Genomic DNA, 26,796 nt, shown 5'->3' with positions numbered 1-26,796 from the left:
TATTTAAAAAGGTAAAGATCATGAATTATCTCAGATCGTGATGTTATCCTAGGAAATTAAGAGTGGTAACATTTTGACATTATATAGGCTTCTAAGAATTACACCTCAATAAGGAAATAAATACCTTTTTAAAAAGCAAACATATTACCTTTAAATTAATGTTACCTAAAATATTACCTTCTAAGTTCTGTAAAAATAGCTCCCAGGGTTAAGTCCAGGCTCCGTATTAGTTTACGTGGCACGCACCTGCTTATAGCGAAGGGTCCGTCTTTCCAGGGTGTTTCGGACAAACGGGGACTTCCGGGGCAGCGTCGAACTGTCGCTGTCACTACGATAAAGCTGTGCCAAAAAGAATGATGTTCAGAAACACTTTCTCAGAAGTGCAATCTTCATTCTCTCTGTGTGGCTGAACTGCGTGACTTCACTTCTCCTCACGGGGACCCGAACGCACGGACGACAGCTGGCACGTCTCCCAAGCCTTCTGGTCTCAGTGAGGACGCAATGTCCCCTACGCCAAGCACCAAGTAAAACGAAAGACAACCCAGAACGGACCAAATAAGCGAACCGACGCCCCACCGCCCTTCACGTTACACGTCCTCCTCGTTCGCTCTGTTCCTGGCTTTGCCAAGAGCTGGGGAGCAATGACTTTCCAGAAAGAGACCCCGCTCCTGGTAGGGGGACGAGCCGGCGGCACTCACAGCCACGCTGCCAGTCGCGGGAAAAGGTCTGCGGCTAAAAAGACAAATAAGTGACACCTTCTTTACGGGAGCCAAGACCTTCGGCGGCGGGTTCTTGCTTCCGGATCAATGCGTATCTGTGGGAAAGGCAAAGTCCTTGCCTTCGTGGCCTTCTTTTCCACGCCAACTAACCCCAAATACTCCGGAAAGGCCGTGGCCCGGCGGCGTATACGCGCCCTCACTCCGGCGTGACCGACAGACAAGAAGGAAGAAGCCTCTCCCGGCGTCCCCCGGACATGCACGCTCTCACGCAGGGCCCAGAACCCGCACAGGAGCCGGACACCTTCCCCTGGGGACGCAGAGGACTTCCTCCTGCCGCGCACCGCCCTTCTCACCCAGCGGACCCGAGCCCACTCGGTGGTGGGTCGGCAACAGCCCACAGTGGGGAAGGGACCTGAGGGCAGCCCTGGGTCTAGCGCCTCCGGGTAGGTGTCTGGTTAAGCACGAGCCCCCACGGGGCTGCAGCCTCATGGGGCGGATGCCCGGGCCGGATGCCGTGGGACCCAGGGCAGCCACGACGGGACACCTGGCTTCTGTGGGGAGACGCGCAGCGGGTCTTGCAAATGGCCCCGGGGCAGCTTGGGACCCCCCACTCCCGCCGTGGGATAAAGGATTAACCTTGCTCCAAGAAAGGTTTGGTCCTTGCCCAGCTCCTGGGAAGTGATCCGTAACCCCCTGGGATGTCCTGCCTCAGTGTCTCTGTTTACCTGGGGACCTCGAGCCAGGCCACACAGTCTCTGCTAACAATGTGACTTATAGTGGGGGCCTTAGGCCATCAGCTTGACCTCTAGAGACGAAGGTCAGGCATGCAGGCAGTCAGCTCTGCCTGTGTGACCAACCTCCCACAAAACCCCCGGTTGGCAATACTCCATGCGTGCGGCCTCTCCCAGCAGTGACAGGTGACCAGACCATCCGCACAATCCCGCTGGAAGAGACCCGGAGGCCTGCGGCAGGTCTCTCCTGAGTGCTGCCTGACGTGCCTCCTCTCTCTGCTGACCTTGGTCTACATCCTTTCACCGTAATAAACCACAACAGTGAATCTAATGGCTCTGCCGAGTTCTGTGGGTCCCAGCAAGTTCCTGACCCTGAGCACGGGCCAGGGGACCCCTGAGCCATACTCCCGGTGTCTCTAGCACACGTCTGAGCCCGTTTCTCTCGTATGACTGAACTTTGGTTTTGCCCAACCAGAGCCAGCTCCCCGGCAGTCCCTGTCAAGGGAAGGGGCTTTACTTCAACGAGCCCAGTTCGGAGGCGGGAAGGCTCAAAGCTCTCCTCGATCCAAACAGCCCCATCAGGCCACTGTGTCGTGACCATTTACCCCTCCAATTGCCTTCTCTTTCCTAATCCGTCCTGTCACTGTCACATCACCACTGCTGGCCAACCTCTAACCTCCGTCCTATCTTCAAGGACCGCAGCGGGCTTCTCAGCATCAGCACCATCAGGGCTCTTCCCCAAGCTCTGCTGTCCAGGCCCCACCCTGAGCCGCAGTGGACCTTGGGGCTGGAACCCGGGCACCAGCATTCTGTGAAGCGCCCGCCTCCACGACTTCACTGCACGGTGCAGCCCAGGCTGAGAACCACGCGATGTCTCCCGCCATCACCTCGGGGTGAGAATTTACGGGCTGGGGGATCAGAACCCTGTCTCAGTGCCCCGAGTCTTCAAGGCTGCCGTCCACCCTGGGACCCAGCTAAGCTGCACTTCAGGACTTCCGACCACTCAGTGGCCTGACTTAACAGTCTCCACCCAATTCAGGATATTCCCTGTTCCAACCTGTTACTCCTATTCGCCCTGCTTCCCGAGCATGAGTTGGTACACATACAAACTGAAAATCCGGGGAGAAATGTATCAGAATCTTGAAGAAATCCAGAGTGAGCTATGCATGGGCGAGGGGTAGATGGGCCACCATACTGATCGCACAGCCCCCCGTGCGGCTGCGCATTATCGGCACTTGGGGGAACATACAGGTCTTCCAGCATGAACAATAAAAATAAAACATGACAAAGGGAAAAAAAAGAAGAAAAGAAAAAAGAAAACGTTCCAGTCAAGAGGCAAAGGAATTTCAACTTACTCTGCAAACGTACTGGCTTCGTGCCCCAGGGGAGAAGGTCTGCGAACGCACAATTGTGCTACTCCGAACGAAAGGCGACCCGCGAGCCCTGCGGCTGGGCCTCTCCTTCGGAAGACTCGCTACTTCTTCTGGGAAGACATCTTCTGTGTTGGTTTCTTTATCGACCTAGAGAGTAGTTCATTATTACCATGACTTTTTCTAGAACATGAGCAATAAGCTTCACATGAACCTCCCTGGTCTTTTCCACTCAGAGTTCTAACTGGCATTTCATGCTGATGTCCAAAACGATTTTTGATATTCCTCCCCACTACACACGCATCTCCTCCTACAAGAATCATCTCTACTCTCCAATTGTTCGTGCCAAAAAAAAAAAAAAAAAAATCTTCGTGCCATCCTGGACTCTGCTCTCTTTCGTACACACTGTATCTAGTCCGAGACCAAATCCTACTGGCTCCAGGTTTATGATGAAGCTTGTTTTTTTGTTTTTTTTTTAAAGATTTATTTATTTGACAGAAAGAGAGAGAGAAAGCACAAGCAGGGGGAGCAGCAGAGGGAGAAGCAGGCTTCCCGCTGAGCAGGGAGCCTGATGCGGGGCTCGATCCCAGACCTGAGCCGAAGGCAGATGCTTAACTAACTGAGCCACCCAGGTGCCCCATGAGGACGCATGGTTTGACCACTTTTCATCAGACTTCCCTTTGGGTCACCATCATCTCATGCCCAACTGGCACAGGAGGCTTCTGGCCGGTCTCCCCAATTCCACACCTCCTTCCCCCCTTCAGTCTCTTCTCAATCCAGCAACACGGGAGGTCCTGGTAAAGCTGAAGTTAGACCCAGCAATTCCACTCCTAGACATTCACTCAAGATAACTGAAAACGGGTGTTCAAACAAATACTTGCACGCAAACATTCACAGCAGCATTATTCATGTAGCCAAAAGGTAAAGACAGTCCGAATGTCCATGCGTAGATGGATGGATGAACAAAGGGAGGGATACCAATCAAGGAAATACTACTCAGCCATGAAACAGAGAGAAGCTCCCAGAACAGGCAAATTCCTAGGCAGAAAGCAGATCGATGGTTGCTAGGGGCTTGGGGAGTGACAGTCTCATAGGTGCGAGGCTTTACTTAGGGATGATGGAAATGTTTTGGAACTAGACAGAGTGGTGGTTGCCCACATTGTAAACATACTAAATGCCCCTGAACTGTTCACTGTGAAATAAGTTCACTTCATTTTCTATAAATTTCATGCCAAAAAATTATTTTAGAAAAGGAAAAATCATGGGGCGCCTGGGTGGCTCAGTTGGTTAAGCGTCCAACTCTTGATTTCAGCTCAGGTCATGATCTCAGGGTCATGAGATCCAGCCCTGCGTTGGGCTCTGCACTCAGTGTGGAGTCTGCTTGGGCTATTCTCACCCTCTCCCCCCACCGCCCCACCCACTCGCATGCACACTCTCTCAAAAAAAAAAAAAAAAGAGAGAAAAAGAAAGAAAGAAGGAAAGAAAAATCCACGGAAAAACTTAAGTGAGATCACGTCAACCCTGGGCTCAAAACCACCCACCACTTTCCCGATCATCTCAGAGAAAAGGGAGAGTCTGGAGTGGGCCCTACATGATTCGGTCTTTTCCCTTCCCTCTATCATTGGCTCTGACAGCCCCCTGCCCCACACTGGTCTCGCTGCTGTTCTCTCATCAGTCCCCCACACCCCCACCTGCGGGCCTGCACTCGCAGCTCCCTGTATCTGAATGCTCTTCCCCAGCCCCGCACAAGGCTCCTGAGACTCCTGCCTTAAGGCTTCTGCTCAAAAACTGCCTTCTTAGTGAGGCTTCCACGATCTTTCATTCTTTTTCATTGTAAAAAACACGTAAAATTTACCTTAACCATTTTTCAGTGTATAGTTCAGTAGTGTTCAATATATTCACATGGTTGGGAAACAGAGCTCTAGAACTTTTTCATCTTCCCAAACTGACTCAGCCCATTAAACAACTCCCCATCCTCCTGTCCCCTACCGACCACCTTTGTACTTGCTGTCCATATGAATCTGAATACTCTAGCGACCTCCTGTATGTGGAATCACACAGTATTCGCCCTTCTGTGGCTGGCTTATTTCACTTAGCACAACGTCTTTAAGGTTTGCCTATGTTGTAGAATGTAAGAGGATTTCCTTCCTTTTTAAGGCTGAATGATATTCCACTGTATGGACAGACCACCTTTTCCTTATCCATTCATCCGAAGATGGACTCTCGGGGTGCTTCTATCTCTAGGCTATCCTGAGTAATGCTGCTAGGAACATGGGTGTGCAAATACTTGGAGACCCTGATGTCCATTCTTTTGGATATATCCAGGAGTGGGACTGCTGGATCATACAGGAGTTCTATTTTTAAATTTTTTTTTTAAGATTTTATTTATTTATTTGACAAAGAGAGACACAGAGAGAGAGGGAACACAAGCAGGGGGAGTGGGAAAGGGAGAAGTAGGCTTCCCGCCGAGCCGGGAGCCTGATGTGGGGCTCGATCCCAGGACCCTGGGGTCATGACCTGAGCCGAAGGCAGACGCTTAACAACTGAGCCACCCAGGCGCCCCTTATTTTTAAATTTTTGAGGAACCTCCATGCTGTTATCCATAGAAGCTGCACCGCTTTACGATCCCGATCTAAAATATAAGTGCAAATCTATATTTCTAAATATAAACCCCTTCTAAAATAGGAAATCTTTCTAAAAACGCAAACCCCACCTTCCCTACCATCTAGTCCTCCAGCAGCCCCTCTTCTCAAGCCTGCTGTGTTTTCCTGAGTGATGCTGTTGCCTGCCTCCTCCTGGAGGGCAGGATTTCCCGTTTATTTTCTTCACTGTTGCATCTGCACGGCCTAGCGCCTACCCACGTGCGCACGCAAAGAGAGAACACAAACGTGGTGAAGAACGAACAGCTGGGGAGCTCCGGTGAAGGGCATGTGGGTATTTGTTCTATTACTCTAGCAACCTGTCTGTAGATTTGAAGTATTTCAAAATTAAAATCGAGGGTGGGGGTGGGGGTGGGGATGATGACAACACACCAAACTCACCTTCCACAGCCCCCTCCCCCATTTGAGCCCATGCTTTTAAAGGTCTTAAAACGCTGACCACCAGCAACCACTGGGAGGCTGGGCCACAGAACAGCTCCTCTAGAGGGGTCGCACGCACGTGTGCAGCTTGGGAAGCTGACGCCACGTCTCTCGGGACTTGTGCTTTGGGGTGACAGTGGGGCCCATGGTGATAAAACGTTTCGAGGAGTTGAACAGTTTGGGAAAAAACTTTCCATAGAGCATGGATTCAGTGTCTCCCAACCTCACAGGCTTCATCAGACTGTCACGGCAAACATGAAAGACTTCCTCGCTGAAGATGTGGCCGTGAGCACAGCTAAGATTGGGTGAACAGAAGGGGCGAAGGGACGCTTTGTAGCGCCTAATGTCGCAAAGGGAGCAAAGAGATGAGACACTTCCAAGCGATCACACATGAGACCTCCTGAGCCGTACGGGGCCCTGAAGATGGGAACGGGCCATCACCGGGAAACATGGAGTACCAATCTGCCCTTTCTAGCTGTAGCTGTCTTTTTTCTTTTTTTTTAAATTTTATTTATTCATTTGAGACACAGAGATACAGAAAGAAAGAGAGAGCATGAGAGCAGGGGGAGAGGCAGACAGAGAGGGAGAAGCAGGCTCCCTGCTGAGCCAGGAGCCCGATGCGGGGCTCGATCCCAGGACCCTGGGATCATGACCTGAGCCGAAGGCAGACGCTTAACCATCTGAGCCCCCCAGGCGCCCCTTTCTTCTCAGTGGAGAGTGCAGAGACAGGTCTGTGCTACCCGCTGTGCCCATTCTGAGCCACTGACAGACTCAGCCCTTCCCTTCCTTCCCTCGGCTCTCCGTGAAATGCCCCCTTGTCTATAGCCCCCCGATCCGACAGCACGGTCCGTTTCCCACCACACAGTCGCCACGGTCACGGCCACGGGGAGCGTTTGCAGGTAAGCCACACCGTTCCACTCTCACACTGGAGCCTGTCAGCTTCATCTCGTCCATCTCGTCCACCCACCCCCTCCCGTTTCACGTGGGGGGTGCGCACGCCCTCCGTCCAGGGCCGTGCCCGGGGTTGGGCGGCAGAACATCAGGGGGCCCCAGAAGCCCCCTGACCGTTTCCACTTACCTTCAGAGGTGGAGGCTGAAGTTTCTCGGGGCTGTAAGGATCGGCCTGGCCAGCAAATGCGTGTCCATGGAGGGGGTCGACGCCAACGCAGCAGGGCTCCGGGTGTGGGGGGCTGGTCTGGGCGCAGCTGCTGCAGCCGCTGTCCACGGAGTCGGCTTGCCAACTCCTACAGGCAGGCATTGCAAAAACCCACAACACGTGTGTCCAGGTGGCCTTCTTTCCCTGCCTCTTCTCTTCCCCAACTTCCCCAGTCCCCCCTGCCTTCTGTTCTGTATCAGGAATTCTCCAGTGCCCTGCACTAGTGTGTAGTGGAGCCGATGCTAACAGCTCTCCAGGATGTCGTGTTTTGCATTTTGTGGATCCTTCCCTTTCCTCCTCCTCCCGTGCATGAAACGTTCTGCCTACCCTCCACTGAATTTGGTAAAAACCCCTCGCCAGAACTACAGTGTCACAAAAATAAAATACACTGTTCCTTACAAAACTGAAAAAAACAAAGTGCGCGTCACGGGAGCGGGTGCCCTGCCGCACGCCACGCACGGCCGCGGACGCACCCGACGGGCCCCACGTGCTGCCCACGACCGCACACGGGCGCTCTTCCCATCAAGTCAAAGGGCCTGTTTTCTAGGGGACACCACGTGACAGGGCCTTCAGTTAGACGGTCTGTGTGTCCCCACCAGCCAGCCGCAGCTGCTGAAGAGGTCAGCATCCCGAGCCCTGGCTCCCAGCCCCGCCCGGCTTCCCGCCAGTCCCCGAATACCATACATACTCCACCCCTCGGCCATGCCCTTTCCCTCCCTGCAGTAAATTCAGGCAAAGCTATTCAGAAGCAGCAGGAAGCTTTGGAAACGGGACGCTCTTCGTGGAAAAACGTGGAAGTCGAGCAGTGCCATGGTGCCTGCAGAAGGGATCAGACAGCAGCCCGTTCCCTCGAGGCGCTCGCCCGTCTACTCTGTGCCGCCGCTGCAGGGCGGCCTCTACCGAGCGCAGGCTTGGCCGACGGGCCGCCTCGGGTACCTCTCGGACACGGCCTCGGCGAGCTCCTCCTTCCGCTCCATCTCCAGGACCTCGTCCTCCGTGTACTCCAGCTTCACCCGCTCCTCGGCCAGCTCGCGCTCCACGGCCTGCAGCTGGGCTGTGGTTCGGGCCAGCAGCGCCGTCACCGCGTCCTGCGGGGGGGACACGGGCGCTCCTGAGCCGTGGCTGGCCGCCCCCGCGGGCTCTCCAGGGCCAAGAAGCGCACGCCGCGTGCCAGCAGGACGTGGCCGGGCCACCTCGTGCAGCTCCGAGGGCGCAAACGTTAAAACCACCCGTGTGTCGCTCCCCATCACTAGCTCGTCTGCATTAAAGCCACCGTCACGAAGGGCCATATGCATCGAAGCCTCCCGCTCCCGTGCCTCCCCTTGAACCTGCCCCTCGGGCACCGCTACGCTCCCACACTAAGTGTGCGGAGACGCTCGTGAGAGACGCAGCCCCGTGACAGCGGGCGGCGGCGGCGGCAGAGGCGGGCACCCGTACCGTCTTTCCCGCGGCGGCAGCTTGTGCGGGGTCCCCGGCGGCACCCCCCGGCCGCTCGCTGTCCCTCGCCCTGGGCGGCCCGCAGCTGCTGAACACCTGCACTGCGTACCAGCGCAGCTGCATCTCGCTGGACCCGTCGCAGTCGGCCAGGTTGATCTGAGCAATGCCCTGCACGAGTGTTTAGCGGGGAAAAAAGGCAGAACTGAATGATTTCACCTTAACAACCAAGGGGAATCTTGTAAAACATCAAGGTCGCCCTTCAGTCGTAACCGGAAAGGCAGAATGTGTCATTGCTCTTCAAAGGACTGCAGTAAAATGAAAGTGGTAGCAGAGGATCTTCTTGAGGCTCCTGGCCTGCTGCTTTGGCCCCACGGGGAGGTGCCAGGAGGGGGACAGGGGTAGAGAGTGGACAACCTGGGGGTGGGGGTGGGAGGTCAGGCTCAGGGTCTGCCCACTGATGAGCTGTGGAGTCGCTCAGGGATTTCTGAAACAAGACAGGGCTGGCTGAACGCCACCATCTAATTCTACTGCCGGGGTGAGACCAAGGGGAGAAATTCCAACCTCACAAAGAAACCATCCTGGTTTCCAAGTCATGGCCCCGGCCAGTGCATGGTTGGGGCACTGAACACAAGCTGCTCATGGTCTTAGTTCAAGGAGTACCAGATAAAATACAGAGCAGCCAGTAAATGTGAACTGCAAATAAACAATGGATTTCTTTAAAGCATTAAGTATGTCCCAAATATTGCATGGGACATACATTAAAAAAGAATCCATAGTTTATTTGAAATTCACATTTAACTGACCATCCTCTATTTTTATTTGCCCAATTTCTCAACCCCACTTAGTTCCCTCAACTGGAAGCAATATAGGGCAATACAGAAGTCTTGCAAGTATTAGTTGAGATAATATATTTAAAGTACAGTGTACTTGGCAAGACAAATCCCTTTCTGTACTCCCAGCTACAAAGATCGCTTCACATGATGACAATTTCTAAGCAACCCACCACAGGAAAAAGGCAGGAGGGGAGGGAGGGTAGGAGGGAGACAGGAAGGAATGAGGGGAGGGAGAGATCAAGACAAAGAAGAGAGAGAGGCAGGCAGAAAGATAAAGAAGACAAAAACAAAGAAAGAGAGGACAAAAGATAGAGTGACAAGAAAGAATGAAACACACACAAAAAAGGCAGGAAGACAAGAAGAGAAGGGACAGGAGAGAGACAAAGACTGATGGGAACACAAAGAAAGGAAGGGGGGGAGGAGAGCAGAAAGGAAATGGGGGGAGGAGGGAGAGGGGGAGGGAGGAGGAGGGACATACCAGCAGTTCTTCCTGCAGCTGCTGATTCACTGAACATATATATAATTGAAGTGACTTCAACGTCAACATGCTTGAATGCACAGGGATTCTGAAAATTTCATTAAATACCAGGGGGGCCTGGAATTCCAGAGCCTTAGAGCAGTAAGTGTTTGGGGTGCCAGAGTCGATCGGTGGCAAATAGACGCGGATGTGTCTGGAACCAGAAAGAGGGAAGAAAAAAACAGAGAGGTGACACTTACTGACAGATCTGTGCGAAGAAATGCATGAACCACACACACGTATACACGTGTATGTTTCCCTGTTCGGATGCCCACAGGCAGAATCTTAAAGTCTTTTGGAAAAGGTCCTTTTCTCAACTAAGAGTAAGCCCAAAGCATTTACGTGCCCCTGGAGATCAGGAGGGAAAAACACTCACGAAGAGAAAGGCTTACAAGTCAGTAGTTATGACTTTGGAAGGAGTCAAACAGGTCCTGCTTTCACCAGCTTTTTGGGCAGCCACCTGCACTGATCTCTCCATGGCCTCTTGGCTCCCTCTTCAAGCTCTGCCTGCCTTGCCTCCAAGACCATTCACACCAGCCTGGGCTTCCTGCCCTGTCCACTCTCAGCAGGGAACAAACGAGAAGCTCAAACACTGGTGAATGCCGCGAAGTACGCCATCAGGGTGAGCAAAATCCCAGGGTGAGCCCTCAGCCACTTACAACCGGGTTGTTCCCAAGGCCTTTGGCCAGGGCCCTCTTTAGAGGACAAGTTTGTAAAGACTCATGGAAGGGGACTGCACCCTTGGGCTTGAATGGCCCCTGACTGGTATGCTCTGTCGCCTGGCGAGTGGGACCCGCTGGGCAGCCCTCTTGGGCACGGAGCTCACAGAGGTCGCGCCCTCCAATGGCAACAACGCGACTTTCCTTCTCCTTCGCTCAGACAAGGGCCCCTGGTCCCAGCCAGAAGCCTCTCCATTCACTTCGCAGGATCACAGAGCGGAGCGCCACCACTTCACCCACTCTTCTTAAAACTTCCGATCCTGTCTATTCAGATACCGCCTGGTATCTTATTAGGAATGAACTCTGGACCTCAGGTTCCCAAACGGGCTTTGCCCTCCCGCAAGTGCCGAGCAGAACAGGTGAGCGAGCCGCGCCGTGTGGAGGCGGCCCAGGAGCTGCCACCGCTGGCCGGGGGTGGTCCCCGGGTCCCCGAGGCAAACCGCTGCCGCCAAGCCAGCTTACATCTTGCAGTCTTCCTTCATGACCAGCCCCGCAAAATTCTTTAGCTGGAGCACGTTCACAAGAAGACACTCGCTGGCGCTGTCGAGCCTAGGAAATAAAAGAGAAGCTCGTAGGCTGCGCACCCCCCGCAGCGGGAACCTCCTAGTGACTGATGTCCAGCAGCGGCCCTCAGCTGCGTGTGCTCCGTGCGGCCGCGGACAGAGGCAACTCCGGGCCGGCTGTGCGGCCACTGCCCGGGGCGTCCCGTGCCCCTGCTTACGGCCCCGGGAGCCCAGCTCCATGAGGGGACAGCTGCCAGCCGTGACCCTCAGTGCTGGGGGATGGCAGTGGAGCCGCTCTTCCCCAGCCCTCCTTCCCGCCACCTCTGTCCCCTCACGTGAGCCACCGAAGCGGGCAGGGAGAGGGTGTCCAGGCCGGGAGCGCCACCCAGACCGTGGGGGTCCCCGCATCCCTCCCGGCCTGCAAGGGTGGGTCACTGGGTGGGCGCCGAGCTACAGATCATCTCTAGGAGCGACAGGGTAGGAGTGGCCCGTACTCACAAAAATCCAACGTGGATCTGGGGCCCTTCATTCCCACAAGCGTCTCCGTGTGCAGACTCGTCAGTATCCTCACTCCTGAACAAACCGGAAAGTCACCGGGGTTAGTCCCCCGGGAGCCGATGACTGCCGGGTTGGCAGAAGCTCTCTCATGCTGGGGCGCTTCTTACCGAGAAGAGCTTTCTTACGTTGCGACTTAAATAAATTCTTCATGTGACTGACAGGACACAGCAGGCCCATGACACACCTCCGTGGGTACCTGCCTACAAAGTGCTGTTGGTTTTGAGAAAATGACTCGGGATACCTTTCAAAACCACATGTGCTGCTCAGGACAAACTTCCAAACTAACTCTTAAACCATCTGCAGTAAGTGAGATGTCCGACAGACACTTGAAAGGAAACAATGACATCAAACTTACCAAACCGAAATAAAGCCCAGAATCCCAAAAGGTGTTTTGTCGTTACAAAGTGATTCCTCTAGCTTAGGAAAGAGGGGAAGGAGGGAGAACATTCAGTTCTAATGAATGCCCTTTCTAGAAAGGCAGGTCTCTCTTAACCACTGGCTCTCCTTTTCCAGCTCTCATGGGCTTAGGCCTTCAAGTGACCAGGGCCAGACAGGAGGAAGTCATCCTCGAACCACGGAAGGAGGGCCAACCTCCAGACGCCACACACAAGCCAGAGGAGTTTTCTTGGCGGGTTGCTAAGGCCCAGCCTACCAGAGTTGAGAGAAGCCAGAAAGAGATTCTAGCCTTGGAGACACACACAGTTTCGATATGCACAAGTCCCAGTACGCATATATTTTGTGCTTAACAGCAACACCGTGGGAAGTCTGCTGAGGGAGAAGATCAGCTTCTAACCTTTTGGTCGGAGGCTCAAATACCCCGCTATCGCTGGCTAGCGAGTAATCCGACAGGCATGCAGACACTCGGCGCGCTCTCCTCTCCAACCTCTTGGCACCGTCTTCTCGAAGAGTCACTGCTATAAACAAGAGACACACCTGGGGTCAGGAGGTGACAGCATGGGAGGCCGGGGACCGTGATGCCAAGAAATGAACACTCTAGGTTACAGCACATACAGAGTTACTAAGTGCTCCAGAGACACGCCATTATATAGACATACATCATATATACATGCGTACGTTTCAATATGCTGCACTCACAATTTTTTTTTAATATTGAAAAATTGAAGAAATAGACTTCTGGCTACTTCTTTAAAAGCTCCTTACTTTAAAAAAAATTTTTTAAAAGATTTTATTTATTTATTGGACAGAGAGTGAGCACAAGCAGGGGGAGCGGCAGGTGGAGTGAGAGGGAGAAGCAGGCTTCCCGCTGAGCAGGGAGCCCCACATGGGGCTCGATCCCAGGACCCTGGGATCATGACCTGAGCCAAAGACAGATGCTTAACTGACTGAGCCACCCAGGCGCCCATAAAAGCTCTTTGGACAGTCACAAATCTCTCTTCACCTCCTTAATGAGCACAAAGAACAGAAGATGATGGGGGGACGCCCCTTCATGTCACACTTTGGGAAAGACCATCATCCCTGAAAGACCGGGAAAGAAAGGTTACCCCAAATGCAGACAGCATCTGTTACCTAAACGTATGCGAGTGGTAGGTAGGGGTATTTTTCATTTCCTTCTTTATGCTGCTTGGTATTTCCCATATTTTATACAATAAACATATACTCTATATTTTTCAGAAAAAAAAATTTTTTTTAATTATCCAAATAAACCCTAACAAGACGTGGTGACGTTCAAGTCAGAGGACACAGCTGATCCCCGACTCAGCCTTTGGAAACAGCCCCCCTGCAGTGTCCTCCCAGCAGCCCTGGGGCCAGATGTGTTTCTAAAATTGCTTTCCTGCAGTTAGCAAACTACCGTTACTAGGCAGCTTATTTTTGCCTTGTAGCTCTTTTAATCGAGAGCCGAAAATAGCCGTCGACATTTTTCCTTTTAGCATTTCATCCACTGTCTTTGCTCCTTCCCTCACAAGTTCCTTTTCACAGAGCCAATAAAAGCAGGCACACCGTCCTCCTGTGCTAGGTGTGAATGCGCACGCGGGAGTCTCCACGCCTTCCGGAGAGGCAGACTCGGGGGGAAGACAGAAATTAAACATGGAGCCCCAAACTGAGCCTTCCTCTGACATTGTGATCCCTTTTGTTAACAGCGCGGGTCCCTCCATCCTCTTTGTGCTTCTCTTCGGCCATCTACGCTCCGACCACAAAACTCTAGGCACCTGTGCATCCCTACGTTGAGGGAAATGTCCAGTCCACTGATGACCAGCTCGCTTTTCAACCAAATCATTATTCACACACCGATTAAATGCAAACACGCTAGACAACATACAAACAGACGGGGCTGTGGTCTCTGGTCTCACGATCTCAACTGCGGACAAAAGCTGTCCTTCCAAAGGTCTGCAGTGCCAAGCGTGGGCACCTACACGCTCCTCCCTGGCCAGGGACCGAAGCTGGCTCTCGAAGTCCAGCACTTCTTGTCACTCCTGCCACATGGGAGGACCCAAAGCCCCCAACTCAGAATCGCAGAAGGAAGCCGTTTGTTGCATGGATCTCCGGCCAACGAAGCCGCTCCCTATCTCCATCCCTAGCCCTGACCCTCAGCCCGGCTCCTAGGCCCAGCCTTGCATTCCTTCGAGGAAATACCACCAAGCAATGATCCCAAGCACTTCCGGTGAACCCGATGGTGCAACGCTCACAACGTTTCTCTCTCATTGCAATGGCAGTCTCGGAGGAGAAAAAGGAAATGAAGGAATTAATCCTCAGTGATCCCAGGCTTAGTTACTGCATTCACGGAGTAAGTCGCACCTGGCAGCAGGTGTCGGAAGGACTATGATCAGCAGTTGCCCTGGGTAAGAAAAAGCGCACAGCAGATCCCACGCTGCACCCCCTGCCATCTGCCCCAGGGCTTCAAGACGGCGAGATGGAGCACAGCGGGGCGGGGGGGGGGGGGGGGGGGCAATGCCAGGGAGGGAAGGAATAAACAGTCCTCCAAACATTCATTTTAAAAATCTCTGATCTTTCCATCATTAAAGACAGACAGACAGACACTGAGACCTAAGGACATCAGCACTGCTTGACGAAAAGAAAATATAATGAAAATCACATTTTGGGCAAAGCTGCCAGTTGGCATATAGTAAAATAATAAAAGCCACTGAAGTCTGGGAAAAAATACAGAGGAATAAGTACTTCCAGCTTTTAGAAAAGTTCTTGTACAACTTTAGTGGCCATAAGTATTAATGCTGAAATAATAATAACAACAATAATAATAATGGTAAGTAGCGAGCTACATTAAAGTACAACTATGCGATATGCCCTTCTTGGCCACACCCCTCCCGTCCTGAACACACTGATTCACTACACAAAGATGTGCCTGCTGCCTGACCAACAAGGTGAAGGATTCCAAGTCACTTACAGTGAACGTTTCTGTCGAGCCGCATGAGAAAGGAGATAAAGAAAAAAAGCACAAAGTGAAAAAACTGCAGAATTTAAGCCAACAATTTTAAACAGAGTATGAATATCATAAAAACGTCAATAAACGGATGAACTAAATCAAGGTTTTCCCAGATTTAGATTAGCAAATACTAATGGGAAATGAAAATAGGAAAAGATTTCAAAAATCACGACACATTTGGCTTTTTTTAAAGATTTTATTTTTAAGTACTCTCTACACCCAACGTGGGGCTCAAACTCACAACCCCGAGATCAAGAGTCGCACGCTCCACGGACTGAGCCAGCCGGGTGTGCTGACACATTTGGCTTTTAAAATCCCAGAAAGATAAAAATGTAGTAAAAATATTAAAAACATTAAAGATTATAGTCTATTTTCCCACTCCCCTGTCCCACCTTCCGCCTCCACAGATCGATTTAAAACACAATGGAAGAAATTATTCCTAGAGCTTCCTTCGTAGGTTTGGGCAATTTTGAATTTCAGCTTACTACAATTTTATCTTTCTAAAACTTGCCAGAGGTCAAACTTAGACTGTGCTGTTCCTAAGGAAACTAGAAAGTCAGGGGGAACTACATGACGGCAGGCATCGTAAACGAGGGGTGGAGTAACATAAGGAGTACAAAGATCCCTGATGACTCTAGGCTCAAGTGTTCCCACAAACATCAAGAGAGGCAAGAAGTCACTGTGTGTCCACGCCTGAAGCTGGTTACCCAATCCAGCCTTCTGGGAGCACCCACCGGGACCAGCGCATTCACTGAGTTAATTATTTCGAGTTTATAAAGACCCAAGTCTACTGACACTGTCATACAAGAATTGACCACGAGGCGGCAGTACCTGAACGTAGCATAACCAAATACCTCCCAGCCTAAGGAGTCTGAACCATTATAATGTCAGCCAGAGTGGGAAGAAAAAAGTAAAGAAATCAGGACCAGAAATTAAGTCAGCTCTTCTCCCTCTCATCCTGTCTTTCCCCTGGCCCAAAAGGGCTCTTGGGCCTTGGGATTTTCTGCCTAATGAGACTGATATTCTTGTGTCTCAGCCTTTAAAGACAGGCGGGCAGGGAGGTGAGGCATTGAGGGCAATCAGCTTAAGCAACAGATGTGCAATTTGGTCCCGATTTTGTGTTTTCTTTTTTGAATTAAAGGAGTAAACATGGAGCACTGACCCTGTGATTATAAAGAAGAAAGGGAATGAGGGGCACCTGCATATGTGAACTCCAGAAACCGTATACCTGGGGATGTGAGAGGCGTGCTTGTAAACACAGAGAAGACAGCAAAATCACTGATGCCAAAAAGCCACAGGGCTGGCCTCCCGACCTCACAGATCTCTGGTCCGGCGTGTAGGTGCTAACAGAGACCATTCTTCTATTATAGCTACAATAACCAGTGTGGTTATATACATAAAACTCAGGCTAAGAGAACAGTGGTGAGTGAAGACCGCCTTGTTCACGGGCAGGGAAGCCAAGACTCGGCCAAGTCCGGGGATGCACTCAAGGTCACACGGCCAGCCAGTCAACAGGCCAGGAAACAGGATCTGGGCCTCTAAGCTGCGAGTCTGAAGCCGTTTCCACTACACCGCCCTGGCTTTGTCCTCACGTTTAATTTCTGCCCCCTGCTGCTGAACCGCTCACCGGTGCGTGGCCAGGTTTCTCAGCCTCGGCACCGCTGACATGTTGGCCGGATGGTTCCCGGAGGCGGGGGCTGTGCCGGGCACCGCACGATGGCGAGCCGCATCCCCGGCCTCCACCCACCAGATGCCAGCAGTACCCCCTCCCACGGCCTTCACTTGTGACAACCCAACACCGTCTCCAGCCATCGACAAGGACCTTCCAGGGTTCAAAATCTCCCCTGCTTAAGATCCACTAAGCTACACAAATATCTAGTGTTTGCCTAAATGGAATGTCTAAAACCTTTCTGCTGTGTAAATAAAAGTTCAGGAACTTCAGGAATGAGACCTTGCTCTTGGTCCTCTTGGAAACCTAAGGGAGTTAAAGTTGCTGGAGCTTGGCTCAGAAAAGCACATGGGGTCAAGATGAGGAGGGTCAGAGCCCAGGCCCTGCTTTGTGCGTAAGCCATCAGCTGGAATATTCTTTAGAACACCAGTTCCGTTTTCTACATGGGCTACCACCGGAAAGGCCCGGGCACCAAGGAGAAGCTGAATTAACACGGACCAGATGCGTGAAGTTCGCCTTGCTCGATTTGAGGACCACCAGAGAAATCGGTTGGGTAGAAATGACGGATGCTTACTGGCATGTCTTTTGAAATTACACCGATCACTTTCATTCCCATGTTTGATAAATTACACCTTTGAAAACTGTAAGGACAAAAGCTAAGAGACGAAGTCACAGGGACAAAGGAATGAGAGATGTGCACCGGGGCTACAGGCAGACCCAGCCCAGTGCCGCTCTTCGGCCACACGCACCCTGGGGCTGCGGGAATTCACGGAGGCCCCAGGACCCCCTTGGCAGCCTCTGACTACGGGAAACTGTGGTGCTTACCGTCCTTTTCAACGATGAAGCACGTCCTGAAAACAAGCCGAACGCCTGGGAAAGACGACCTGGCCATCTCCGTGACCTCTCCAGGCCCCAGACCCCACGGCCCCACGAGGAAAGCACACAGACAGCAGGCGTGCCCTCCTCCTCACCCTACCAAGTCTGAAACCTACAGCTGGCCATGGAACTGAAGAGCGGCGGGCTTCAGTGCAACTGCACGCGATTTCTTCCCCGAACCCGAAGCCCTTCTTTTCCCGGGACGGAGAAAACCCACAGCACTCCTCAGTACTTACTCGCAGTCGTGGGAGCGGCGGTCACTTGGGGTCCTCGCTCGCGAGGTCCTTCCCCATCCCCGGGGAACCCGTGCGGCTGAAGGGATGCCGTGCCCTGCAAGTCTTCGTCCCCCAAAGCACAGGCCTGAGCCCGCAGTCTGTCGAGGGCGCCCAGGCCGGGCACCTCGAAACTGTCCCCCAGTTGGGCCAAGGGGGAGTCGCGCGAGGCCGGGAGGAAGGGCGTGTCCAAGGGCGAGCTCGGGGGAGACAGAGAGGACAGGGAGGAGCGGGAGGACAGGGATGCCAAGGACTGCGGCGTGTCCAGGGAGCGCCTCTGCTTGTGGAAGCCCGAGGGGACCGGGGAATCTAAGAAGGCGGCATCTCGTCCCAGGGAGTCGAAGGGAATGAGATCGAAGCGCAGAAGCTGGCCACACTCGGTGTCGGGTTTCTCGTACTGCGGGAGGCCGTAGATGTCGGTGAAGCTGACGGAGCTCAAGGACCCGCGGCTGGAGGCGAGCGAGCCCCGGCTGGAGGCCAGGGACCCGCGGCTGCTCCCCGAAGACACAGTCAGGGTGCTGGCGGACAGGCTGAAACGAGAGAGACCCCACGCTCTCAGAAAAGCGGCCCGAAGACCTGTGCTTGAGCCCCACCGTTCTCCACTGCAAAGCTGAGCATCTGGTCTGTTCCAGAGGGAACGAAATCCTGCCCCATCCTCCCATTAACCAGAGCATGTCTTTAACCACTCACAAGCATTTATAAGGCACCTTCGCTAGTACTTCCTTTGTTTCTTTTGAATGTCAGTAGAGAGCGACAGGTAACATCAGAGACTCACGCCTGACTTCAAGTTCCAGCTCAAACGCAGGCTAGCTGAGCCCACCGGGTCAAGCAATTTGCCCTTTCGGGACCCCCCACTTTCTCACTGGGGGCTGGGAGATAATCATTCCTACCTCGTGGCATTTTTAGGAGGAATAACTGAGAAAATACATAGAAAGCCGTTAATATTACGCCTCACAATATACTAAGTATTTGAAAATGAAGCTATTACTGAGCATCCAATTCTTACTTTAAAAATATTCGTATCATTTTTTAAAAAAACAAAATAAAACTATCCATGTGCACAGGGAGATGGATATATACACTTCAGAAGCTGTAAATTATAAAATTATTAGACGTATTTGACTTCAGACTCGCTATTCTGCAGCCAAGCTTGGTTCTCCTCACATTCCCTGAATCATACATTAGCAGCTCCTCTTAAAAATACAATGTAGCCGCTTTCCCACTCTGTGTTTACAACCACTTCCTGTTCTAAATTCTGGTAGGAGAAAAACAAGCTAAAGGGAATGATGAAGCTCATGGACATGCCACTGTAACATGATAATTAGGTATAGCTTTCTCTTTTAAAGTTACCTGCCTTTTTAGGGGTGCCTGGGTGGTTCAGTCAATTAAGCACCTGACTCCTAATTTCGGCTCAGGTCATGATCTCGTGGAGCCTGCTTCACATTCTCTCTCTCACTCTGCCCCCAACCCCCCAAAAATAAAAATAAAAATAAAGTTACCTACCCTTTTTTTTTTAAGATTTTATTTATTTATTTGACAGAGAGAGACACAGAAAGAGGGGGAACACAAGCAGGGGGAGTGGGAGAGGGAGAAGCAGGCTTCCCGCTGAGCAGGGAGCCCAATGCGGGGCTCGATCCCAGGACCCTGGGATCATGACCTGAGCCGAAGGCAGACGCTTAACGACTGAGCCACCCAGGCACCCAGTTACCTACCTTTTTAACTGGGACTGGAGATAGGACGTTAGGCGGGTAGCTTCTTCCAGCTGCATAAGTAGACAATTTCTTTTTTCTTGAAGTAGAATCCTGTAGGTAAGAAAAATTGTCCATTGGTGGATTTCAAAGAGAATGAGTTTATATTCCCAACAAGAAATTCAACTGTAAATTTCCCCAAGTGATTTAGGTTTGAATGACTCAATTCTAGAAAACACATGTAGGTCACAAACACCAAGATAACAGAGACTGTTTTTCTCTTGCTTGACACTGTCCCCCCAGCCCCCTGAACAGTGCCTGATACACCGTAGACGCTCCACAGATGGGTGGGTGGGCGAACGGATGGGAGGGTGGGTGGGCAGGTGCATGAACAGACAGGAAGGATGAGAGGCTAGACTAGAAGATGGCCTCAAATGCAGAGCACGCGGTAGTCTGCTGGAATTCCTTAGAACAAATCAGAATCCCTCGCTTAAGCCCTGCTCCGGGCAAAAATGCATGGATCCTAAAATCCATAGAATTAAGATTAGACACAAATAAAACAAAACAGCAACTGTCACAGAGTTGGAGGGCATTTTTTCTCTTTCCACTTTCTTCGACTTTAGGATTTCTGAAATGAACTTTGTCCACTGCACTAAGTCCCCTGCCTCGAATGGAGCCCTACACGTACAGGCACTCAACACTTCCTGAATGAATGAATGAATGAATGTGTTTGCCTCAGAACAAAACAGTCCTTGTTTATAAATCAAACGATGGCATTTAACACGTGACCAAGTAGGCACCCTTAAAACAGTCACTCTGTCCTCTGACGGGGGAAAGGCTTGACACCGTGCCAATCCCCAGTGACACTCACTACCCCCGCACAAAGCTCCTACCTGGCGAAGAGGGCACTGGGGCCGAGGCAGGCAAAGACTGGCCAAGCAGCGGGCCCATCTCAGCCCCAAGACGCCACCCTCGGTCGCTTTGTTCCATCTCGACACCGGGTCTCTCTAACGTCCCTCAGCCTGCTCCCAGGGAAAGCTGCCCACGTCGGGGGCCCATGCTTCTAATTCAAGCATGCATCCGATGAAGGGAGGTGCACAGAGAAACAGGCCTGCCTCCGCCAGGCCCAGAACACCCCGGCTGCAGGAGCCCTGGGGGGCACTTGGCGCCCCTGCCTCACCGGGCAGCACGGGTTGTAGACAGAGACCGTTTGCAGAAGTGGCCAGCATGAAAGTGCTTGTCAGCACCAGGGGACAGCCCTCCCTGCCCAAGGCCGTTTAGCGACAGATTCAGGAGACACACGTGGGCCAATTCAGTCCCGGTGGAGGGCTCTGCATCCCAGGACTCAGCTCCTGGGCTGGTCCCACAAGAGACTCCATCAGCTGGACGAGCTTGGCTGACCCAGTCCCTGAACCCGGGCATCGAGGGTCATACCAGCTCCATGGGGTTCCATGGATTTGTACCCTGGGACCCCAGCACTCACATGTGCTGGGATTTCCACGAGGCAAGGGCAAAAACAATCAAGGGTGCATGGGTGTGGGGTCCTGAGAAGCAGGGGGCATTCATGGGACAGAGTCCATCCCCCTAAGAGACAACCAACCCAACGAACTCCCAGGCCCTCCTACCCAGAACATATACAACAGAATACCAAGGGAAGAGCAGAAGCACAAGAGCACAGACGAAAACTTCAGTTCGTGGTCCCTTTCCAGACTCAGGATCAACTCCACGTTTATTCTGAGTCACGTGACAGGGCACGCGATCATCCCGAGCAAACTAAAGTTCACTCCAGCTACTCCTCCGAGCTGGGCTCTCCCAATGCCACTGCTTCCGGCCAGCGCTGACACGAGCCGCTCAAGTCACCACACAGACCTCTAGCTATTAAGCATGACTATCCAAGCACTGACCCCCCAGCGGTACGTCGCTGGGTAAGCTCCCACGTGGTTAAATGACAGGCCTAAGGTCCAGCAGATTATCACACGGGGGGGGGGCTCTCCAAAGCTCAGCTGACAGCCACACTCTCCTGACAGCCGTGACACGGGGAACGCAGACCCAGCCTCCGACGCGGCCCGTGACCGCACGTGGCCAACGGAGGCCGAGCAACAGGGATTCGGGCTGCCGGGCTGGCCTCAAGCCCCCGAGGCCAGCGGAGACGCGGGACAGAGCGCGGAGGGGCGCCTCTGGGGGCGGACGCACGCCAGGCCGCCGGCTTCGTGCTCCCACAGAGCCTCTCCCGGGGCGGGGGGGGGGGGGGAAAGGCCCCGGGGGGGGGGGGGGGGGGGGGGGGGGGCCCCCCCCCGGGCCGCCGCCGGGGGGCCCCCCCCCGGGGGCGCCCGGGGGGGGGGGGGGGGGGTCAAAGTCACCGATGAGAGGAAGGGGTAGGGCTTGCCGCATCGCCCGCCGTGCCAGCACCGGGGCTCCCCCTCCGTGCCGGCACCCGCCTCCCACCCTCCTGCCGGCCGCCCCACGCCTGTGCGGGCTGCCGTCCTGCAGACAAGGGGCAAGCACCCCGATGCTGGGGGGGTGGTGCTAAGCAAGGGGCTCCCAGCTTCCCTCACTCCCTCCCCTTCTCCATCCCGTCCTGCTTCTGAACAGGGCACAGGAACCCCGGGAGCCCTGGGCAGAGCGGCACCTCCCACAGAAGGGAAGGCACACGCTCCCTCCACCTTCTGCCTTCCCTCCACTCGGCCAGGAAACACACCAGGCGGCCGATGCCCTGCGTAACCATGACCAGGACCAACCTCGAGTCACGTGCAAGTTCTCCGAGTTAGCTTTTCCAGGTGGTTCTCCCCCCGGAGCTGAGCCCTGCCTGCTCCTGAACCCGCGGAAGCCAGCCCACCTTTCCGTGGCGCCCTGCACGGACGTGGCCCGGGCTCGCTGGATCTCCTCCTCCAGGCGCCTCCTTTCCTCCTCCAGCCGGGCCACGTCTTCCACCGGCCTTCTCTGCTGAATGATGAGCTGCAGCTCTTGAAGCAGGGCTTCCTTCTCCTTGAGGAGCTGCAGCCGGTCCCTGTCGGCCTCGGCCAGGCCCGGCCACGACTCGTTATCAAGCTGGGCCAGCTGCTGCTGAATCGTCGACACTCTGCAAGAGACGGGCCCAGAAAAATCCGTGAAGTCAAAATATCACCACCCATTCTCCACACCATCGCACGGATTCTAGAAACTCACTCTTCTAAGTGAATACTGAAATTATTGCACCAAGTGAACCTTAAATGACAAAAACAAAGCACCTGGAAAGAGGGGTCATAAAAAGAATGTGGAGGTCCTCTACATAACCTCCCCTGGCCTAGATTTGGGATGGCAGTAAGCATGGCATTCTTGCTTCAAAGGACGGACAGGAAGGCTGGCATCCTCCACGCCCCCTGCACTGTGCTGTTACAGATTCGTGCTTTCCTCCACGGCACTGTCCCAGAGCAGGACGGAACCAGCTCCTCTCTCCCCATCCCCCATCAGCAGCGGCTAAACACAGTGCTGGATACACGAGAGAAGCTTCTGGCTTCCTGCCTGCTCTGCCGTACCTAACTGCCAACACCACGCGGACAAAATGACAGGAGAGAATTGCACCCATCACGGGGCTTCTGAACAGAAACCCCCCCCAAAGCCTGGCGATCCACGTCTTCCAGCTCTGTTTGCTCTCTCCAGCACCAGGGACCTGGAGCATAAGTGACATTCAAAATGCCTTGCAGAGAGCAGACACTCAGCAAAAGCTGGACGCGTGAAACTGTGAACAAGCACGCCAGCAGATACACGGGAGCTAAGCGCGGCCACAGGGGGGGCAGGGGGGTGCAAACCAGTCAGCCTCACCAAACGTATCGGCACGACCACCCTCCGGGGGGAGAAGTATGGACGCTGCTGTCACCTTCCACGTGCCTACACTTCCACGTGTTTGGCACAGACTGCATCGCTTTGTGCCCTTTAATGCAGATTAAATGAGACGGATGTGGCTTGTATTTGCAGAGCAGCCTTTCACAGGCGGAGCAGAACGATTTCAGCCCTTCAAGTTCAAGTGTGGCTAACTAGGAGGGCTGTTTTCAGACAGAAAACGAGTGACGCCAGACTCGCCCTGAACCCAGCGCTGTGGAGGACAGATGTTGGCACACGTGCCCCCAAAACAAAATGCAGAGACTCCTCTGAGGTCACAGAGAGCTGTGAAGACAGGGAAGCGGAGGGGCACATTGCCCTGCATCCTCCAAGGCAGCGATTCTCAAAGTGGGGTCCGTGACCGGCACGCAGCCTCCGCATCACCAGGAGCTTTGTTACAAATGGAAACCTCGGGTGCCACCCCAGAGCTGCTGAATGCGACACGCTGGGGACGGGGTTGGGCGACCTGCGTTTTAACAAGTCCTCCAGGTACTTCTGATGCTCACTTCAGTTTGAAAACCCTCTGCTTTCAGGCAGCCTGGCCTGGTCTGGGGGATCCTAATTGGCCGTGGAGCTCTTAGGGGCCTGCATTAGGCTCCAGTGTGATGATCCTCACTAAAACAGGAACGGCAGGAGCGCTCCTGACACCACCCTGTCCCCTGCCCAGGACACACAAACTAATCAAAGCTGGCATCCTGCCCACTAGGTCCAGACCTCAGAATCCTCAACGCTGTGTTCCCTGCAGATACTGCCAATCAGCTGGTGTTGGCCCACATGTTAGAGACTGTTGGCTAGCCCCGCACCGGGTCAGGCTCCTCTTGAGCTAGACATGAGCATGGGGACTAGTCAGCCTGGCTGGAGGGCTGGGTAAGACGCCTTCTTCAAGTACCAAACCAATAAAAAAACCCAACAGTTAAAAAAAAAAAAAAAAAGTGTAGGGACGCCTGGGTGGCTCAGTCGGTTAAGCGTCTGCCTTTGGCTCAGGTCATGATCTCGGGATCGTGGGACTGAGCCCCGCGTTGGGCTCCCCATTCAGCAGGGAGTCTGCTTCTCCCTCTCCCTCTGCCCCTCGTCCCTGTTTGTGCTCTCTCTCTCCCTCTCTCAAATAAATAAATAAAATCTTAAAAAAAAAGTATATAAGTTATAGTTTAAATGTGCACATTTTGCTCAAGTCCAATTCCCCAAGAAGGTAAAGAAAATAGTTGAATGTCAGTAGCTTTATTAGGCAAGTTCTTTTCCAACTTAAAACTAATTTCCTGAAAATGTGTTGGAAAATGGTGCCAAATCATGTCACTGAAAAATACTCCTGGCAGAGTACGACCAGGACTACGACTCCAACGGGGCTTGAGCATCCATCTATGCCTAATTAGTGTAATGAAAATTTATGGCAGTCATATAACCGAAGCCCAAGGAAAATACACTCCAAGTCGGCCCATAAATAAGTTAGTGCCAAATCAGACATTATACCCAATGAAATTTCTGGAACGCTCTACCGGAGATCAAGACAAGTCAAAAGTAAGAAATAAATATGAAAGAGGCGAACAACATTGAGCAAATGCATCGTGTCCTCATAATTTTTCATTACATTTATCTGATCAACCCGCAGGAAAGCCTCTCTGAACCCAGCTGAAGTTCGCCGTAGCGGTATTACTTTGTAACATACACTAATTCTCTTTCATATACTACCAGCACCCACATTTTTAAAAGCACTCCCTCTGAGTTTTCTGAGGTGTACATGGGAGGTGATCAAGATTCCATCTGAGTTGGCCAGGCGCTGGTCAGCTGAAACTCTACGAGCATTCAAGTTGCTGAGGGGGGCAGAAGATCCAACACTAGATAATCCTATGCTTCCCAGGCAAATCTCAAGTAATATCCACTACCAGAAAGCAGAACGAGGGAAGAAAAGAATTATAGGCGGGAAGAGAGGCAAAGGGCCAACTTCAAAAGGTCTGTCCACCGAAGGCGTAAGAGTACAGCGGCCCAAGTGACACACAGTACTGTGACTCTGCTTACAGGACAAATATGCACAGACACGCGACACGGCAAGGGACAGCCCCTGCAGCACAGACAAGATCGGGATAAAGCTGACGTCGTGCGGCCCCTCTGGAAAAGCTGAACACGAGGCCAGCGTTTCTACGCTGAAGAATCGTGCTTTTTCACATAATTGAATTTCACAAGGATGTAAATGACTGCATGGTCGTCTTAGAGCTGTCTATGAGTCCAGAAGAATATGGATATATAGTGCCAAGGGCCATTTCTTTCCCTATATCCACATTCCAGATGCCGACATTTGGGGCCTGCTCTCAGCCAGGTTGAGAGTGAGGCACATATGTCTTGTCTGTCTGCACTGGAGGCCAAAATCTCTAGAAGGATTCCTCCAGTGATTTCTTGTGCATTCACCAAGGGACAGACAAGACGGCTTTGCCTGTGACGCAGTACGCCTTGTTTACTGCGCTGCTGGCCTAGAAACAAGCCGTCTGCAAGGAGGATGCTTCGTGTGTTAGGTTCAGCGGAGAAGACAGACTTTGTGCCTAAGGCTAAACTCAAATGTAGAGTTACAGTGCCCCCTCCCCCACAGCCACGCCATGCGGCTGACCCGGAGGCTGGGACCCCACTGCTGCGAGTACCATCATTCCAATTCTGAGCAATATGAGAAAAACAATCTCCAGAAAGGCGCTTTTTTTCCCCCTGAAATATAGTTTCAGTGAAATTAAATACATGAAAGCAAAGTAAGGTCATGATTAAAGTTGGCAAAAAAGAAACTTCCCCAAGGTCATTTTTATTTTTTTACTTTATTTTTTAATTTTTTAAAAAGATTTTATTTATTTATTTGACAGAGAGAGACCCAGCGAGAGAGGGAACACAAGCAGGGGGAGTGGGAGAGGGAGAAGCAGGTTTCCCGCAGAGCAGGGAGCCCATTGCGGGGCTCGATCCCAGGAGCCTGGGGTCATGACCTGAGCCGAAGGCAGACGCTTAACCAGCTGAGCCACCCAGGGGCCCCACTTCACAGACATTTTAAAGCAGCTTAAAGTCCAATGAGAACAGAAACTCATTATCAAGACTCAAGGTCCACCTTCTAAATGATCCTCGGCCACGAAGGGCGCCTCTGAGAACTCCCTCTTCGGGGCCATGCTCCTCCTTTAGCCCCAGTGAGTGCCATCTATGTCACACTCCCCATGGCCCGTGCCACTTAAGGAAGGGGGAGGGGCTGCTGTAGGGCTGCCAACTTTTTATTTTTCCAAGTAGAGAGTTTGAAAAAACCTACTAACATCAACTATCATCATTATTTTGTAAGAGAAAGATATTTTAGCAGAAAAAAAGAAAAAAAAGAGAGAGATCAGAGTAAGAGTTCTTTAAATGGAAAAAAAGCAAATCAGCATGATAACAACCTGGCCCGGGGACCCGGGGAC

The 26,796-nt window shown here is 52.7% G+C and overlaps 1 protein-coding gene across 3 annotated transcripts in view; it reads right to left on the bottom strand.

Moving 5' to 3' along the window:
- Nucleotides 1–26,796, bottom strand: part of WWC3 (WWC family member 3) — a 114,506-nt gene that overhangs the window by 6,329 nt on the left and 81,381 nt on the right. For 2 of the 3 annotated variants that reach the window (XM_032391100.1, XM_032391101.1), the window contains 12 exons: nucleotides 22,365–22,607; nucleotides 19,553–19,642; nucleotides 17,805–18,370; nucleotides 12,417–12,537; nucleotides 11,564–11,638; nucleotides 11,025–11,111; nucleotides 9,805–9,997; nucleotides 8,494–8,661; nucleotides 7,993–8,144; nucleotides 6,979–7,144; nucleotides 2,806–2,970; nucleotides 247–339 (listed from right to left, as the gene is read on the bottom strand). In XM_032391100.1, the coding sequence (XP_032246991.1) occupies nucleotides 247–339; nucleotides 2,806–2,970; nucleotides 6,979–7,144; nucleotides 7,993–8,144; nucleotides 8,494–8,661; nucleotides 9,805–9,997; nucleotides 11,025–11,111; nucleotides 11,564–11,638; nucleotides 12,417–12,537; nucleotides 17,805–18,370; nucleotides 19,553–19,642; nucleotides 22,365–22,607 (2,119 nt within the window). The remainder of the gene's footprint in view (nucleotides 1–246; nucleotides 340–2,805; nucleotides 2,971–6,978; nucleotides 7,145–7,992; nucleotides 8,145–8,493; nucleotides 8,662–9,804; nucleotides 9,998–11,024; nucleotides 11,112–11,563; nucleotides 11,639–12,416; nucleotides 12,538–17,804; nucleotides 18,371–19,552; nucleotides 19,643–22,364; nucleotides 22,608–26,796) is intronic. The other variant, XM_032391099.1, reaches the window with a different exon arrangement.

This window comes from Phoca vitulina, unplaced genomic scaffold, assembly GCF_004348235.1.
Source record: "Phoca vitulina isolate PV1807 unplaced genomic scaffold, GSC_HSeal_1.0 scaffold60, whole genome shotgun sequence".
Classification (NCBI taxonomy): domain Eukaryota; kingdom Metazoa; phylum Chordata; class Mammalia; order Carnivora; family Phocidae; genus Phoca; species Phoca vitulina.
This window is presented reverse-complemented; position numbering and strand designations above follow the sequence as displayed.